The sequence below is a fragment of the Azolla caroliniana genome, unplaced genomic scaffold (genome assembly GCF_043228905.1).
Source record: "Azolla caroliniana isolate FFs.n. ecotype wild unplaced genomic scaffold, voAzoCaro1.0.p SCAF_18, whole genome shotgun sequence".
NCBI lineage: Eukaryota > Viridiplantae > Streptophyta > Polypodiopsida > Salviniales > Salviniaceae > Azolla > Azolla caroliniana.
In genome coordinates this window covers 1,971,204-1,987,505 of record NW_028230453.1, presented here as the reverse complement: position 1 = coordinate 1,987,505, position 16,302 = coordinate 1,971,204, and the positions used below count along the sequence as shown (strand labels likewise).

The 16,302-nt window shown below is 38.1% G+C and overlaps 1 protein-coding gene across 1 annotated transcript; it reads right to left on the bottom strand.

Annotated features, from left to right (window-relative positions):
* Positions 1-2,396: 2,396 nt before the first annotated feature.
* Positions 2,397-7,245, bottom strand: LOC147852030 (glycerophosphodiester phosphodiesterase GDPDL7-like). Its single transcript, XM_087334252.1, has 9 exons — positions 6,732-7,245; positions 5,951-6,247; positions 5,645-5,748; positions 4,959-5,466; positions 4,829-4,864; positions 4,270-4,560; positions 4,001-4,140; positions 3,396-3,870; positions 2,397-2,873 (listed from the first exon to the last, which is right to left on the bottom strand). Exons 1-9 carry the CDS (start codon positions 6,955-6,957, stop codon positions 2,563-2,565), a joined length of 2,388 nt encoding a protein of 795 aa, XP_087190378.1. The 5' UTR covers positions 6,958-7,245; the 3' UTR covers positions 2,397-2,562.
* Between the last annotated feature and the right edge of the window lie 9,057 nt (positions 7,246-16,302).

Below are 16,302 nucleotides of genomic sequence, written 5' to 3'. Positions count from 1 at the left end.
TTTGTTTGCATTCGTATGAAAAAGAATGTTTGCCAATGCATTCTAGTATATTACATATGTGCTATGCTTCTCACTATCTTCTTCTTCTTATCTCACATTGTGTCGATCTCCGGCTCTCAAGACAGACTAATCCGAAGGAATCTAAGCTCCTTAGAATTATTATCAGGTAACGGACGAAGATTTGTTAATAAACCTTGGATTATTAAACTCAAGCGATGGTGTCTCCAAAGGAATCTAAGTGCCTTAGAAGAATTATTTTTGTAAAGGACGAAGATTTGTCAGTAAACCTAGATTAAACTCAAGCAAATGGTGTTTAAACATTGAATAATTAATTAGTTAGATTCTTCACATCGCCCCCTCTAAATTTGTCATCATAGCTTTCACAAAATTGCAATGTAAAATTTCAAACTCATACTCATCCTCTACTATGCCTTTATATTTGACAAATTTGATGCCATAATGCAACTTCAATACTTGGCTTGTGTGAATGAATGTGAAGGAGTGCCAGGCCTCTACAAGAGTTAATATTAATATTAATGATGAGATCAAGTAGTGTTGTAGAGCTATGGGTTTTTAAAATGGTTGATAATTTCAATGGCCATTCCGAGCTAAGAGGTCATACATATCCTTTTGGGATCAAAATAAAACACTCAATCGCATCAAAGAGTCTCTTCAAAGGAAATAAATCCCTACGAAGAACTTACCACCCACGCTCTTAAATAAAGACTAATCAAAGCGAAACCTAATACACCAAAGCAATTACAATAGAAATGGTTAGAACATGCATTCTAATTTTGTCCTGAAATTTCGAAGCTCCTAAAGTATATGAGATGACAAATGAAATTTATGAATAACTAGAAACAAAATTGTATATCTTAATGAAAATTTTTGAATCAATTTTGGATTTGTTAGAGTTAAACAAACATATGGTTCTATAGCCCAAATGTTTGCACAAGAGTTGAAGTCCATCCAACATATAAAAATAGAAATGGATGGTGATGGTGATGGCTTTTTAAACCATTGATTGGATATTTGTACATTTCAATCTTTTGGCATAAGGTTTTTCATAGGGGTTTACCATACCCTTACTAATGCATCACCATAGCCTTAAGCTACATAACTAGGACTAGCTACCCATCTTGAGATGTTGTCAAGACTAACTATTTCTGTGGCTGAGCTAAGCTCATTTATTTGGATCATCTAATCATCTATCAAGTACTAATATAGGGCAATGTCTAATGGTATGGGGCATTGATGGTATTTTACATTTTATTTACTAATGGTAATGTTTAATGTTTAATGGTATTTATCTTGATGTTTGATTAGTCCATTACTTACATTATTAGATCTATGATCCTTTTTTTCTGCTGTTGTTTGATTCGACCAAGGTAGTATAAAACGAATGCAAACAGAGACCAAGATTGTACCTCTTAATGCTATTGGAAATTGGATCATTGGTGACATTAATGGAATGTTGAGAAGCTTTGGATCTAATACCATGCATTTGTATAATTGCTCTTTTTATGCAGATACTTATTGGTAGTGATCAGAGTATTCTTTGTTCTTGATGTCAGTAGTTTAAAAATGAAGACTCAAAATGGAATGAATGAATGCCTTCTGTAAGGGTACAGACAGAATTAAATTGGAATTGTAAAGGTTGATCATGAGATAGAGAACTATGTCAGAGCTGCTGCTTCTTCTTCGAGATTGCACCAAGCTGTCGATTGTGGACAAAGAAGATTGCTGCTGTAGTGATGATGGGAGCTTATCTACATCCTCGCACATCAGGAGATCATAGGGTGAATGATATGGAATGGACTACGCAAAGCTTCTCTGCGGAAACAGAGTGATGGGGAAGAAGAAGAAGAAGAAGAAGAGCTGGAACAGGGGAGAGGCTCCATGGATGCTTAGATGAGCAACTGAATTCAAGGTTATGGGTTGTAGTAGCTTGCTGTGTAGTGATAGCAGGGAACTACAGCGAGAAGACCTAAGGACTGGCTTTAGGGTTTAGGGTTTAGTGCATGTGTGTCTTGCAGGTTTGGATTGTGTCACATCATATATGTATGTATGTATGGTGTATGTATGATAGTATGTTGTGTCAACTATTACAGATCTAACCTTACGTACCAATTCTAAAGCAAATTTTTAACTGGTTACGAGGATAGGGCAGTTGGGAAACCATTTTTCCTACACTGCCAAGTGCTCCTGATCTTTGAGCCTCCACACACATTAGAGGAGCCATTATGGTGCGCATCAAAGGCTAGCAATGTTAACTTTGGCATCTGTATTCAAAACATTTGATCTCATCCTTATCGAACACTTTTACGATCATTAACGATCTTCAATTTGAATCACCACTAGTACCTCTGATATCAACAAAAAACACACTTGGTATCAAAAAACCATCTCAATAAAAATAAAGGGTGTCCTTTATAAGGTTCTATACGTACAACAAGAATACACATCGACCAGAAAAACAAATACGTCGAATTTGCATAATGCTACAAATAACAGGGTTGTGTCAATATTATGGAATGATGAATGTTATCGTCTTCATCAGAATCAATGCATAAGGTATTGAAAAGCAATGATAGCGATGATGAGTTGCGAGAAGTTAGGGATATGGGAAGATCTGCAAGTGGCACCATTTGTAGTAGTATTAGGGCTCGGACTCGTGGTTGAACCAGGGCTCACACTCGGGATCGGGCTTGGGCTCGGGCTGACTGAAAGTGGTAATGTCGTTTGATTTTTGTCCACATCAAGGATGGGTCCAAGTCTTGGAGTATAACCACGCGAGTACCCACCAGGGGTGATAGTAGGAGATGCATAACCTAACCCTCCTATCTCTGTCTCCTCGTTCAAACAACCATTGCCTGAAACAATTACATCTCAGTAAATCTATGGTATATGACTCAAATGTTACAACAAACACGAACAACCCCACCCCACACCCATACATATGTATACATTGTACAATACATGATATATACATGCAACACACGCGCGCGCACATTTATATATGTACAAGTATATATACATTCGCGTACAAACAAGTACATTCGCAGCATTACAAATACATACATCATATATGTGTATATACAGAGAATACATATGCATAAATACATATATGTGCACATGACTGCATCAATGCCTTCAGAAATCCAAAGTTCTTGGCTTTTGTACATTCAGAGAATACATATGCACATTCAGACGGCTGTTGTTGTTCTTGGCTTTTGGTTGTGTATGTACTATGTATGTTTACATCCAACAAAATACGTACACACATATGTATAGGTGAGTATGTTGAGATATACCTGTTATATATATAGGTGAGTATGTACATATACATTTCATCTTTCAATTCAAAAGAGAGAGATGGAGGGAGGTTGACTTACTCAAATAAGCTTTTGCTGTAGCCGGAGATGTGGTTATTAGACCATCTACTTTGAAAAATTGAACCATTGTATCAATCTCCGCAGTAGGATCAGACTCATAGTCATTCGGTAAAGTGATAAATATATTTCTGAGGTAGGAAACAAAAACACTCACGTTCTGTGCATGGAATTGCTCCACCACATCACTACTATTCACAAGAAAAGCCTCAATTGTTGGTTGAATTAATGCTCTTGGCAATGTCGCATACGTAGCAAGAGCCTTGATTTCTGTTACTACATCTGTAGTGATTGTGACATTAGTTTCGACAACCCTATACGCCAATGTGTAGTTATTGGTCTGACGAATACGCTTAAGAACAGCACTATCTTCAGATTGGATCACAATTCTGTCCGGATTTAGCCCTGCATCAGAGAGAACTGAAAGTACTTTTCCAATGACATCGATACGAACTTGTGTTTCCAGAAAATAACCATTCTGTTTCAAACAATCAATATCCATTTCAGTGAGAACAAATGCATGAGGCCATGTAATGCTTCAAATCTTCAATTGATACAGGATTTTCATCTCTCAATGAAAGAAGAGAACATTATAAATAAACGGATACCTGTATGTCAACAAGGATGTTGACACTTTTATTTTTGGCATAATCTAGAAACTGTGCAAACGTTAAGATGCCTTCTTGCCCATCATACCCGGTATTCTGTTGCACAGGAAATCCTTCGAAATCAGAATTATCCATCGTTGCTGTCATGAACAAGAGGATTGTAATTTGTTATCATCGTAATGTGAATAAAGGCAGTGCTTTCAAATTGTGATTCAGGATATAAATAATCTACATGCATTCAGCATATAAACAATCTACATGCATAATACCTTTCAAGCTTTGAATTTCCGTGAATGTTAAGTTGAAAGTGTAAACACCGTTTGGGGGCTTCAACTGTGGAATAGAAGAAACACGACTAGAAAGATCACTATTTGCTGCAATATCAGTATTACTCAGCAGATTAGGGGATCCCCTACATATGGGCACTCCATCCTGAGTCATCTGTATAGGGCAATCAATAAAGTTAGCCCCCCCATTCACTGCACCATCATATGCAAGCCTTGTACAACCAGGATAATCACCACTAGCCCCACTGTGGGAAATGATCAGGGGCTGCTTTCCTGTGTTAAACAAATTAGTAACGTTACATTATAGCAAGAAAAGCATAGCATTGAATAAAGGGTCAAAACACCAAGATACCCCAGCTTTTGGCATATTTACAAGCATACGCCCTAGAATTTTTCAGCTATTAGCAGGATACCCCCTCTTCTAGGATGGTGTGGTAATTCTTCTCCATAATAAATATCCAACAAATTCAGGTTGTTTTGATGTTTTGCCTTTCATCAAACACAAATAATTTCACTCTAATAACCATTTTTTCCTTTTTACCTGTTTGATTCACAGATGGGATACTCCTATAACATGCTGCATCAAAACAATTCAAGTGATTTTAGTGCCTTTTCTGCTTCTAGAATCCTGAATCAGGAAATTTTAAGTGGAACTGCACCATTTTATTTACCTAGGGCCTTTGATGCAGTAATTGGAAAATCTGTGAAAAACCCATCCACATTGGGGCCTGTTGAGGGTGCATATTGGAGGTACTCGAGAACAGGATTGAAGCTATAGTTATAGATGGATGGTTGAAACAGTTCATTGACAAAATCATAGGCAAATATAGCCAGATTTGCATTGTGAGCTTTAGAAATCAGTCCACTGTCCGATACCAAATAGCCAGAATCATTGTTCACTGACCAGATATAGTCTTTGGGAACTAAGATCCCTGAGGCAAAGGCTGAAATGGTTGTAAGATTGTTTAATAGAGACCTGTAAGTCTGATTTGTACTCGGCTCTATCTCATCCTTGGTCCGGAACTTGAGTATAAACATGGTAGAATTTGTTAAAATATTTTGCACATCCTTCAAAAACCCAACCTCTGGCGAGGAGAGGTAAGCAATAGGGGTACCCAATAGCTGTTCAGCTATGGCGCTTCCCACATCAAAGTTGTTCTGCGAATAAAAGGTTGGATACTGGACAAAGGGCAAACAGGTATGAGATCCTCATACAACACATACACACACATATATAAATATGTCATATACATGTGATGTACATATATATACACATATATAAATATGTCATATACATGTATATAAATATAATTATCCGTGATGCAATGTATCATTTATTGAAGAACCAGAGTATAACCTCGACATTTATCCACAATGGCCCACTTGTATAGTTGTATGCTAAATAAGGGCTAGTGATCAGGAATTGAAGTGGTGATGGTCGTGCAGTATTTGCTTGTACGGCTGGCATGTCAACAAGTAAGCATTGTGTTAACATCTTGTTTAATCAGCATTAAAGATTGGGCTATTTAATTACATGATTCAAACCCTTGGGTTAACATCTTCTGTGATCGGAACAATTGTGTTACATTATGAAACTCGTTATCCTTTACATATTCGATTCAGCCAAGGTCGTAAATGAATGCAAACAGAGAGGAGATTGTACCTGATATGTTATTTGCAACTAGATCAGCAGTGATGTTAATGGAGAAGAATCCAGACACAGTTTGTCCATTGACATCAAGCTCGGTATATAAGTTTGGGAATGTCTTGTTGATAGTGGTGCTGCGACCTAGATCTAATCCCGTGCGGCATATCAGGACATTATCCTTGGTTATCTGTACATCGCATAAAAAAGCACTTGAACTGGATAGGCCATAACTCTTTGCAAATGCATAAGCAGGGTATGTTTGATCTGGGAGAATCCCATTGTCTCCACGCGACACAACAAGGGGAGGTGAACCTTGAAAGAATCCACAAAATAATCTTGTTAGTCACATTTGCTCTATTTTGTATGTGCCTCTAATAGACACCATAGCTAGAGTAATAACCTAGAATCTTCACATTAACATATTTGCTGAGTCTATATGAACATGATAAGAGTAAGTTTTGCATCATTGCTGGTTGTAGTATAGGTGTGTTTCTGCATATTCTTTTAGTAGTGCAAGAGTATTCTTGACATTGACGTCAATTGTTTACAATGAAGACTAATGATAGAATACCTTCTGAGTAAGAACAGAGATGGAATTATTTCTCTAGGGTGTACATGTATACCTAGCATAATCATTAAAAATTAAAAAATTAAACACAGAGTGGCAGTTCTTACAGGAAAAACTTCCCATTCTTCTGTGTATGCAAGACAGTGAAGAAAAAACATGGAATTGTGAAGGATGAGCGGGAGACAGAGAACTATGGAAAGCTCGGAGCTTCTATTCTTCTTTCTTTACCTGAGAGAGTTTGCCAAGTAGAATTCTCTCCGGCGAGGTTGCGTCGGGCTGCCGCCGAATCTTGAGAAAGAAGATTGCTTCCATGCTGATGATAAGAGCTCTGGAATTTCTCTATACCCTCAGACATGAGAAGATCATAGAGTGGAGGATACGTAATGGAATGTGCAACGCTCCTCTGCAAGAATAGAGCGAAGAAAAAGAAGAGATGGAACAGGTGAGGCTCCATTGCTTCAATGAGCTACGGAATTCAGGGTTTGGTCAGGGATTCCGCTTTCCTAGGGCTGAACTGAAGCTGGATTTAAGGTTGAGGGGTTTCTTCGGTGATAGAGAAGGTAATACCGATAATAGGGTTTGGGCCTTTAGCTCTGAGCTAACTCGGAAAGAGGAGAAGACTTAACAGGATTTAGAGTTGAGGGTTGAAGGGTTTCTTCTGTGATACAGAAAGTAATACCGAAGATTGGGTGTGGGGTTTTGAGCTCTGAGGTAGCTCAGATTGAGGAGAAGGTTTCTCTTTCGGTGGAATTAGGGTTAGGGTTAGGGTTAGGGTTAGGGTTAAGTCCTGGGCTCGTCCATGTATGTATGTGAATGTGAATGTGAATGTGGAGAGAAACAGAGTAGGAGAAGCAGATGATTCTGTTGATTAATTTCCAATTTTTAAATTAATAAAATAGAAATTTGCGCCTTCTTTTTTTACCATTTTATCTTCTTTTCTTTTTTCTTTTTTCTTTTTTGCTATTTTGCAAATACATAAATTGTTTTGTGTCGGGTCGGAAATTTTTGAATGCGTCAACAGGTAGCCAGCTGTTCAACAGCCCGGCCTGATGACGTGGCGGTGCCACGTGGATCTCAATTGGACCCGTTCACACGCATGCCATGCTCCAACTCACGATCGCATCCGTGTCCAGGTCCGGGTCCGGGTCTACTATCTTGTGTGTATGTGTTCGTGTCTGGATTCGGGTCCAGGTCTACTATAATGTGTGTATGTGACTGACTATGTGTCTGTGTCTGTGTCCGGGTCCGGGTCTACCATCATGTGTGTATGTGTCCATGTCCTTGTTCGTGGCTATTTATAATGCGTGTACATGTCAGTCACGATGACATCCGTGTCCAGGTTCGTGTATGGGCCTACTATCTTGTGTGTATGTGTTCATGTTCGTGTACGGATCCGGATCTACTATCATGTGTGTATCTATCCGACCGTGTCTGTGTCTGTGACCAAGTCCAAGCTCGAATTAGGGTTTTACCATCATGTGCATACGTATCCATGTCCTTGTTTGTGTCTATTATAATGGGTGCCCATGTCCATGTCCATTATTGTGTGTGTGTGTGTTTTGGTTTTTCTCTAGAATTGTGAATATGGGTGTGCCTTTGTGACCCATTGACTACAAGTCATGTCTTTGTGACCGTATGTATGCCTTGTGTTCTTTGTGCATGTATGCGCGTGCCTCCGTGATTGTGCCATGTGCCGTCCGTCCCGTGCCTCTATGGTTGTGTTTGTGCATTGCCTCTTGTGACGATCATGTGTGAGAGATTGTATGCATGTGCCCCTTTGTGAATGTATGTGAGTGCCTCTATGATTGTGTGTGTTCGTGATCCATGATTTCTCTATTGTACATGCACGTGTGTCCATGTCACTATGTTATGTGTGCTCGTGTCTCCATCTATGACCGCATCGTGTGTGTGTGTATTTATTTGCATATGTGTCTCGATGATTGTGCGGGCATCATCGTGTTTATGTATATGCGGCATCTTCCAAGATGTTGTAACCGCTACTAGAGAAAACAATCATCATATTAGAATGATGATACATCTCCATCTCAATTTTCTGGGAATAATCTACTTGTTGATACCTCAATAACTAAATGTTCCTTCACTCTTGAACATCTCGCGTTATAGAGGTATATAAAATGTAGAGACTTGTGTGTTTCAATGGCAAGACTTAAAAACAAGATTTTCGATGCATATCGTTGCGGATTATATTATAAGCTCCAGGTGTTTTTCAACACTAGTCTTGTTTTGCAATGCATGTGATCATTTCAATAATTCTTCCGCATGTCGCATGTTGTAACCGCACTACAATAATATGTAAATGACTTGTCAAGTTTCATATGTTTCGAAGAAGCATGACTTTGAAATATGCATATGCTCCTCTTCCTATATTTAGAGCGACGCATGTCGTAACTGCACTACAATAATATGTAAATGACTTGTCAAGATTCATATGTTTCGAAGACGCATGACTTTGAAATATGCATATGCTCCTCTTCCTATATTTAGAGTGGTGGTTGTGAAATACAATGTCTATCCCATATGTAAGTGGCCTATATGTTTTTATTGGCTTGTTTGTAAGAAGATATTTATTTTGATTCTTTTTTTTTGTGTGCATGTGTCTTGACACTCTTCTTCCTATATTTCTCGAGGTGGTTGTAAAATAAAGTAATTGCCAAGTAAATGTTTGTTGGTTTTCGAACCTTATCTTCTTGTTTTTTTGTACAAAATAAAAGCTCATATATTAGTGCTAGTTTGATACAATTTCATTTGATATGCTCTCTTACTCACTTGCAAGGACCCACAAGTTGCGACTGGTCTCTTTAACGCTTGTCAGTGGTACTAATAAGAAATTGCAACCGCATGACTTCATCAATAGTAAACATCAAAATAAGGAACTAACTCAACATTCATAACTACAATTGCCTTAGGTCTAATAAGACAAATGTGAGAAGCATATACTTGTTGCTCGACATTATACATAAATAATCACAGTTGTGGGTTCAAGGTTCAGTGTGAACGATCATCCCCAAGTTAATCACAATGATATAACATAATATGTAAGGGCCTATACATACGCTCAATGGTTTTTTTTTCCAAAAAAGAATATGCTCCATTAGTTGAAATATACACAAACTCAATCCCTTTCTCGGGTAGGCCTTGCCTAGACTATCCTATCCTACATAAGAAATCTCACTTATTTATCTTATAGTTTCACATGTTTCTCTAGCCATCCTTTCATACGCATCACCTACATTCACTATCCCACGTGACATCTCTTTCACGCCCCTCGTTCAATTAATGGGAGGGGGGAACAACCATCTGGGTACTACATACTTCCATTGTATATCCATTCCATTTGTTGTCGTCGTCGGTGTAGTACACCACCTCTTTCTAAAATTTTGCCTCATAAATTTTGCATCATCATCAGTACCATCAATCCGCTCGTATTAAGCTCTTAGTGTAGTTATTAATATGTGTTAGATTAGCTTAATCGATTCAACTAGAGGGCATTTGCGTGCTGAAAATACCTTGGTACACCTTGTTGTCCATATACACCATATGGTAATGAGGGCAAGCAACTTCCAATGATCTCCACGTTTTTTATTCTATGCACTAACTGTAGTTACCTTGTTGTCAGTGATCAACCGAACAATGCCATTCTCCCTTATGTACTTAGCATTGCATGTGCTATCATATTTCGCTACATCATCCGTAAGACAGTTCCAACAAGCATGTCCCCAGTTGAGGGTGAACGAACTAGAGGCATGGCAAAGCAAACGTAGTGCCCTTCCCCATATAACCATTGCCTCATGACATTCCCATAGACAATGGGATATGCTTTTCTATTTGTCCACATGCAATACATCTAGGATCTACATTGAGGCCTTTACCCCACGTCCCTACCGGGCAAGGCTTTATGTGCAATAATCCATAAACACATCATTATCTTGCGGTCATAACTGTCATGCCATATCATTTTCCAGAATTGATCTAGTCTCATTTCACTAATGCCCTCCTGTATCCAAAATTTCTTTGCCGCAATCTTGTCGTGTTCTTGTTCTAGAATAATTTTCCTCCCAATTTTCGTGTTGTACATGAAAAACTAAACCAACTTTGCCCCATCATCAGTTCCTCCTTGAGGTCTCCAAAAATACATCGTTGGGTCCCATGATAACTGATCTAAATGCCCTTCTATAGGCCAACACATTGTCGCCGGTGTGATCTCCCTTGGCTTAGGGTCAATAATCATTTCCTTTCCATTTTTTGCTACCAGCCTAATCAGTCTTTCTCAGTGATAGGTTGGTTGCTCATCTCTTACCATTTCGTGCTCTAGTTTGTAGTAGCATGCCTCATTTGATTATGCTTTTAGTCACTTAATGCCAATTAAACAATTCTCGGCATCTATAGGTCCTACATACGCTCAATGTTAATCACATGATAAAACAACGATAGGTATTTGTTATTATGAGATAAGCAAACAATTAGAATATGTTGATAATTAGAAAGTGAATCCTTTTGATGAGCATGTGTTGATAATTGAGCTATTTTAATAGACATGCGTTACGACCAAATTTGTAATTGTAGTTGTGGACTATTTCATAATGAATGGAGGGTGAGGATTGAGATACTCAGACCACTTTTTTATACATTGCATTAAAAAAATGTTTTTAGAGCATAACTTTAGTGTATCATAAGCTAAATTCAGACTTGTATACATTAATGTAAATTATGTTCGTGCATGTGTCTATGTAAATTCACACTTGTATACATTAATGTAAATTCACACTTGTCTATGTGATTGCCCGTGTGTGTATGTGTGACTGTGTGTCTATTATCGCGCGTGTTTGTGCTTGTGCTTCTCTATACGGTTATGAATGTGTGCATTTCTCTATTACCGTTACTATCTCTGTGGTTTAACAAACATGAAGTATTAACACATGTTGTTTTCTTTTCGACATGCAAGTTGACCTGTAATATATGAGTTGTATATTATCCTATGTACATTGCCTTAACTAATGGAAGTAGTTTTTTTGGGAAAAAAAACAAGTGTTATAATTAACCAATTTGTAATTCAAATACCTTGATTTCATTGCTTCTTTATTTATTTGAGTAAACATTATTTGAAATGGCTTGCTAGTAGTTTAAAAATAATCCATCATGCACCTTTATGTGAATTTCCTCTAGATATATTTGCAACACCAAATGTATAATCTGTGAGAATAAAATAATTAATTATACACATATTGAACACAATCACCATCCCATATATAGCTTCACGTGTGATCTCAATGGGGTCAAGAGATTCCAATAGACTAAGTATTTGTAAATCTTATCTGTATACACGCAAGGTCAAATCATGATTGATGAACCATAATGATCCAATAAATTTCACACTCACATGGATCACATAATCCCCACCTTTCTTTAATAGTTCCAAATTCTACAACAACATTCATTTTCTACATTTTGAAATATATCATATCTCTTGCATGTGTTGAAAAGTGATTGAGTTTGTCACATAACATCAAGGCATATAAACACATTACCCCTGGTCAATGAGAATATGCAAGGTCTATATTGTTCAACCTAATTTCCGCATCATTAAGGGAAGGATTTGTCATTAGAAAGGTAATAAGATGCATGAGTTGTGCATACCATAGTAGATCGTACAATGATCGAACATGCTACCAATTAAACAACAATAAGGCATATACATATACCGATTCCAACCTACTTGAATATATCCAAGGTAAACTAATTTGGTTGAAATTTTATTTCAAGGACAATAGTTGTACGCTTTTGGTCATCGTTAAGGTTCCTCGTGGAAAATTCAAAAGTATAGAAGATTGCATAGTATGGCTTTGTCCATGCATTGTTTGGATAGTTATGGTCATATTGATCACTCGTTAGAGCAGTTAAAAATCCTATGGGTGCATAATCACCATATACACATAACCTAAGCCATTCCCTTGACCCCTTGCACATAGTAAAAACAATCACATAACTCCTCCCCATAATATTCATAGTTGCAACATGCATATGTTCCTAACTACTTATGGGTGAAAGTTTATTCGAAATGATATTTGGACTAATAAATGAAATACAAAAAAGGACAACTACATAACCTTATATCCTAAAATACATGTTCGATCAAGATTTCATCTCATGAGTTTTCCCCCTTCACCATTAGTTTGTAGATGTAGATGCGGCAACTTCTCAACTCGAACAAGCTTTGATGGATTCACCATTAGTATTCATCACAAGAAGAATACTTTTCTCTCTTTTAAATACATATCTATTTATCTACACTCTCAAAAGCTTCTCATTTTCCTTCCACATCCAAAAGTGACTTTTTATAAGAGAAAAAGACATTGTTCTTAAAGTCTCTCCTTTTCTCTTTAGTTACTTTTTTGGGGCCATGTTTCTTGCTTTTCTAGATCCATATCAAGTTTCCCTTTTTTACCCTAGGGACTTAATGTGGATCATTTATGGATTTGTTATTTCTCCTCATTTTTCTTGTAATTTATTTGAGGTTCCAATTATGTATTGTAAAACATTTGCGGCCCTCTCTCAATGTCATCATGCAACAATATCCCATTTTTTTAACACATCGCTCTCTCTCTTGATAATAAAATATATCTATCTACCTCTCGTGTAAAAGAGTTGTATATATTAAAATAACGTCAGAATACACAAAAATCATTGTTGTCCTTGTTGTAACAATGAGGATCTGATAGTAAGGTAAACCTTCTAAGGTGGAGTAAAATAGGTTGATATAAAGGCAACATTTATAGAGACAAGGTGCACATAGGTCTCAATTACGACAATTGTCAAACCACATTTCTATTTAACATAGTTATCTCTTGTTGTATTTTGTCGAGGCCAAGAAGTGCGAATTGTTTTTTTAAACTCAAATTGTAACATTGACCCCAATACCCAAGGTATTAACCATAAAAGACAAGATCAAAACTTTATTAGCATTCCTTAGTTGCACTTGACACAAAGATACCATTAATGCACTAGCCATACACACATTAGATCCACGATTATAGGTATTCACACAACTATTCACTCTATTATTGACTACTTGATGGACATCCTAGTAAGACTTGGCAAGTATCATGGAACTACTCTTTAACAGTGAAAGTGAGCTTTGATGACCTTTACTTGTTGTTTTGTACCCCCGTTTAAGCCTCATGGATTAAGTGGTCATAGACCAAGGATTGATGAAAATTGACCAAGCTTGTTCAAACCAAGTGGTTTGGTAAATATATCCACCATTTCCCAATGGGTTTGAATATGTTGGAGATCAATGTCTCAGACTATAATTTGCTCTTGGACGTAGTGATAGTGCACCTCAATATGCTTCATCTACACATGAAAAAGTTCCTAATTCTCAATAACTTATATGGATTTGAAGGTCATAAAGAACGACATCACGTCTTTTACCGAGAGGGACGAGTAATAATAAATGATCGCGCCACCAATTGGTGGCATGTGGCCCATATGATAGACAATAAAATTAGGATGACTTTATGGAATTGTAATGGTGCACTTTGGACACACCCTGGCCATCTAGAGGAGATTTTGAAGGTACTTGATATACTTTTCTTAGTAGAAACACAACAGAGTCCAAATAGAGGACTGCCACGAGTTGAAGGTTTTCGTTGGGAGTTTGTCTTTAGACAAACCTCACGTCGACGTACTATTGGAGGGTCAGGAGGGGTTGCAATACTATTTCGGAGAGAGATACATAATAGGATAGAAATACTAAGGACAAACCCATAAGCCCGTTTTATGTGGGTGAAAGTCCTCACTAGTAAGGATCATGCAATATTTGTCGCCATTTGTTACTTTCCCCCGAAAGGATCTTAGTATAATATGGATGGAGAGGCAAGTTTAGTTGATGAAGGAGTGCCACATGAGCCTTCTCCATACGAACCTTTATCGGATGACATAATCCAATATTCTTCTTAAGAGGAAGTCTTCCTTGTAGGAGATTTCAATGCGAGAACCCAATCCCGACAATGCACAATATTTCAGATCCTAGAAATGGTGAATGTCGACCCTTTAGCCATAGGCATCACACGTAGATCAAAAGATCAAGGTGCGAACACCACAAGGTTTGGCCATCATCTGCTTGAGCTTGGAAGTCGACACCAGATGATCATATATAATGGTTTAGCCAAGTGGCCGGGCTCGGAAGAGCTCACATGTTTCCCACATGGAGGAGGGGAAAGCACAATTGATTACCTAATAGGACGCCCTAAAGCTACCCACATGATTAACTCCTTCCGGGTGGCCCCATGCCCTATTGGTGCAAACCATATACTTTGAGCTAAAATGTGACACCTCCAACGCCACCAACTCTAGTAAACCAAACCATCACACCATAATACATTTCACGCATGAGCTCTTTGACATCTACTCCTAACATGTTCAAGCCCATCTCTCCTCTCTTGATTCTTCCCTGCCTTTAGAGAACCTCACTATAGAACTCACATACAGCCTTCACTCAACAACAATTAGTAGCTTCCCATACATGAAACATTGGACCAATCAAAGTAGAATAGGGTCTATGCCATAGAATAGGTGGTATGATGAGGATTGTAGAGACTTGTATAGACAACTTAAAGTATCACGACTTAGTGGTACTATTTCCTTAGTATAGGGTCGCAAAGAGATGCGCAAGATGACACGTCGTAAAAGACAGGCTTGGGAAGCATCTCAATATTGGGAACTCTACCACATGTTCATGAGTAGGGATTGCACCCTTTCATGGAAGAGACTACGGGAACCGAGACCACAAGCACCCATCGAGGATCCCAACACTTGGCACACATATATAGAGAGACTCTACCATGTCTCAAACCAACTATCCATTTCCATGCCTTCCACACCTCGACCTACCAGGGGGGCACTTTTTACGACCTCATGGGTCACGAAGGTCATAAAAAAATTACAACATAGGAAATCCATGGACCACATAGGATTGCGAGCCGAACACATCATATATGCTTGAGAGTGCCTAGCTCCTTTTCTCACTCTAATCTTCAATTGCGCTCAAACCACAATGGACCATGAACACAATGACCCCTATACATAAAGGAGGGGACCCAATGGACCCAACTACATATAGAACCATTATGATAGGTCATACGCTTGCTAAATTATATGGTGCAGTAATCTGAAGTAGAGCTTAGTGATTATATGGAAACCTTAAGTCTTCGAGCACCTGAGTAGGCATGCTTTAGACGAGCCTTCTCCATGATTGACCATATATTCACACTTAGATGCTTAATTGACCATATATTGTTGCTTTGTGAACTTCCACAAAGCCTTTGACACAGTTCCTAGGGAGCGGTTCTTTGATTGGCCTAAAAGCTTGGAGATACCAAATGACATGATCTGGGCCACCTATGCTCTATATGAGCAAGTCTCTAGGTGCCTAAGATGTCCAAATGGCCTATCTGATTGCTTCACCAGCACCATTGGTGTAAAACAAGGTTGCCTCCTATCACCGACTCTTTTTCGGATCTACATTGATGAGATCACTGATTTTATTGCTCGTAAGGGAGGCAATAGAGTAGTCATTGGGGGTATGCAAGTTAGTCTCTTATTCTATGTAGACGACATAGTTTTTCTCTCAAAGTCTGAACACAAAGTCTTACAAAAGCACCTTATTAATGCGCTAGATGACTTTTGAACACAACGAGGATTGGTAGTGAATCTAGCGAAAACTAAAGTCCTTATGTTTCATACATCGTCTTGAGTTAGGAATAAATGTCACTTAATGCTC

Excerpts from the sequence above, each read along its gene's own strand:
- LOC147852030 (XM_087334252.1), bottom strand. The coding sequence starts at position 6,957 with ATGGAGCCTCACCTGTTCCATCTCTTCTTTTTCTTCGCTCTATTCTTG. Across the intron at positions 5,749-5,950 it reads AGTTGCAAATAACATATCAG|CCGTACAAGCAAATACTGCA; the intron begins GTACAATCTCCT and ends TTGACATGCCAG. Across the intron at positions 4,141-4,269 it reads GGAAATTCAAAGCTTGAAAG|CAACGATGGATAATTCTGAT; the intron begins GTATTATGCATG and ends TGTTCATGACAG.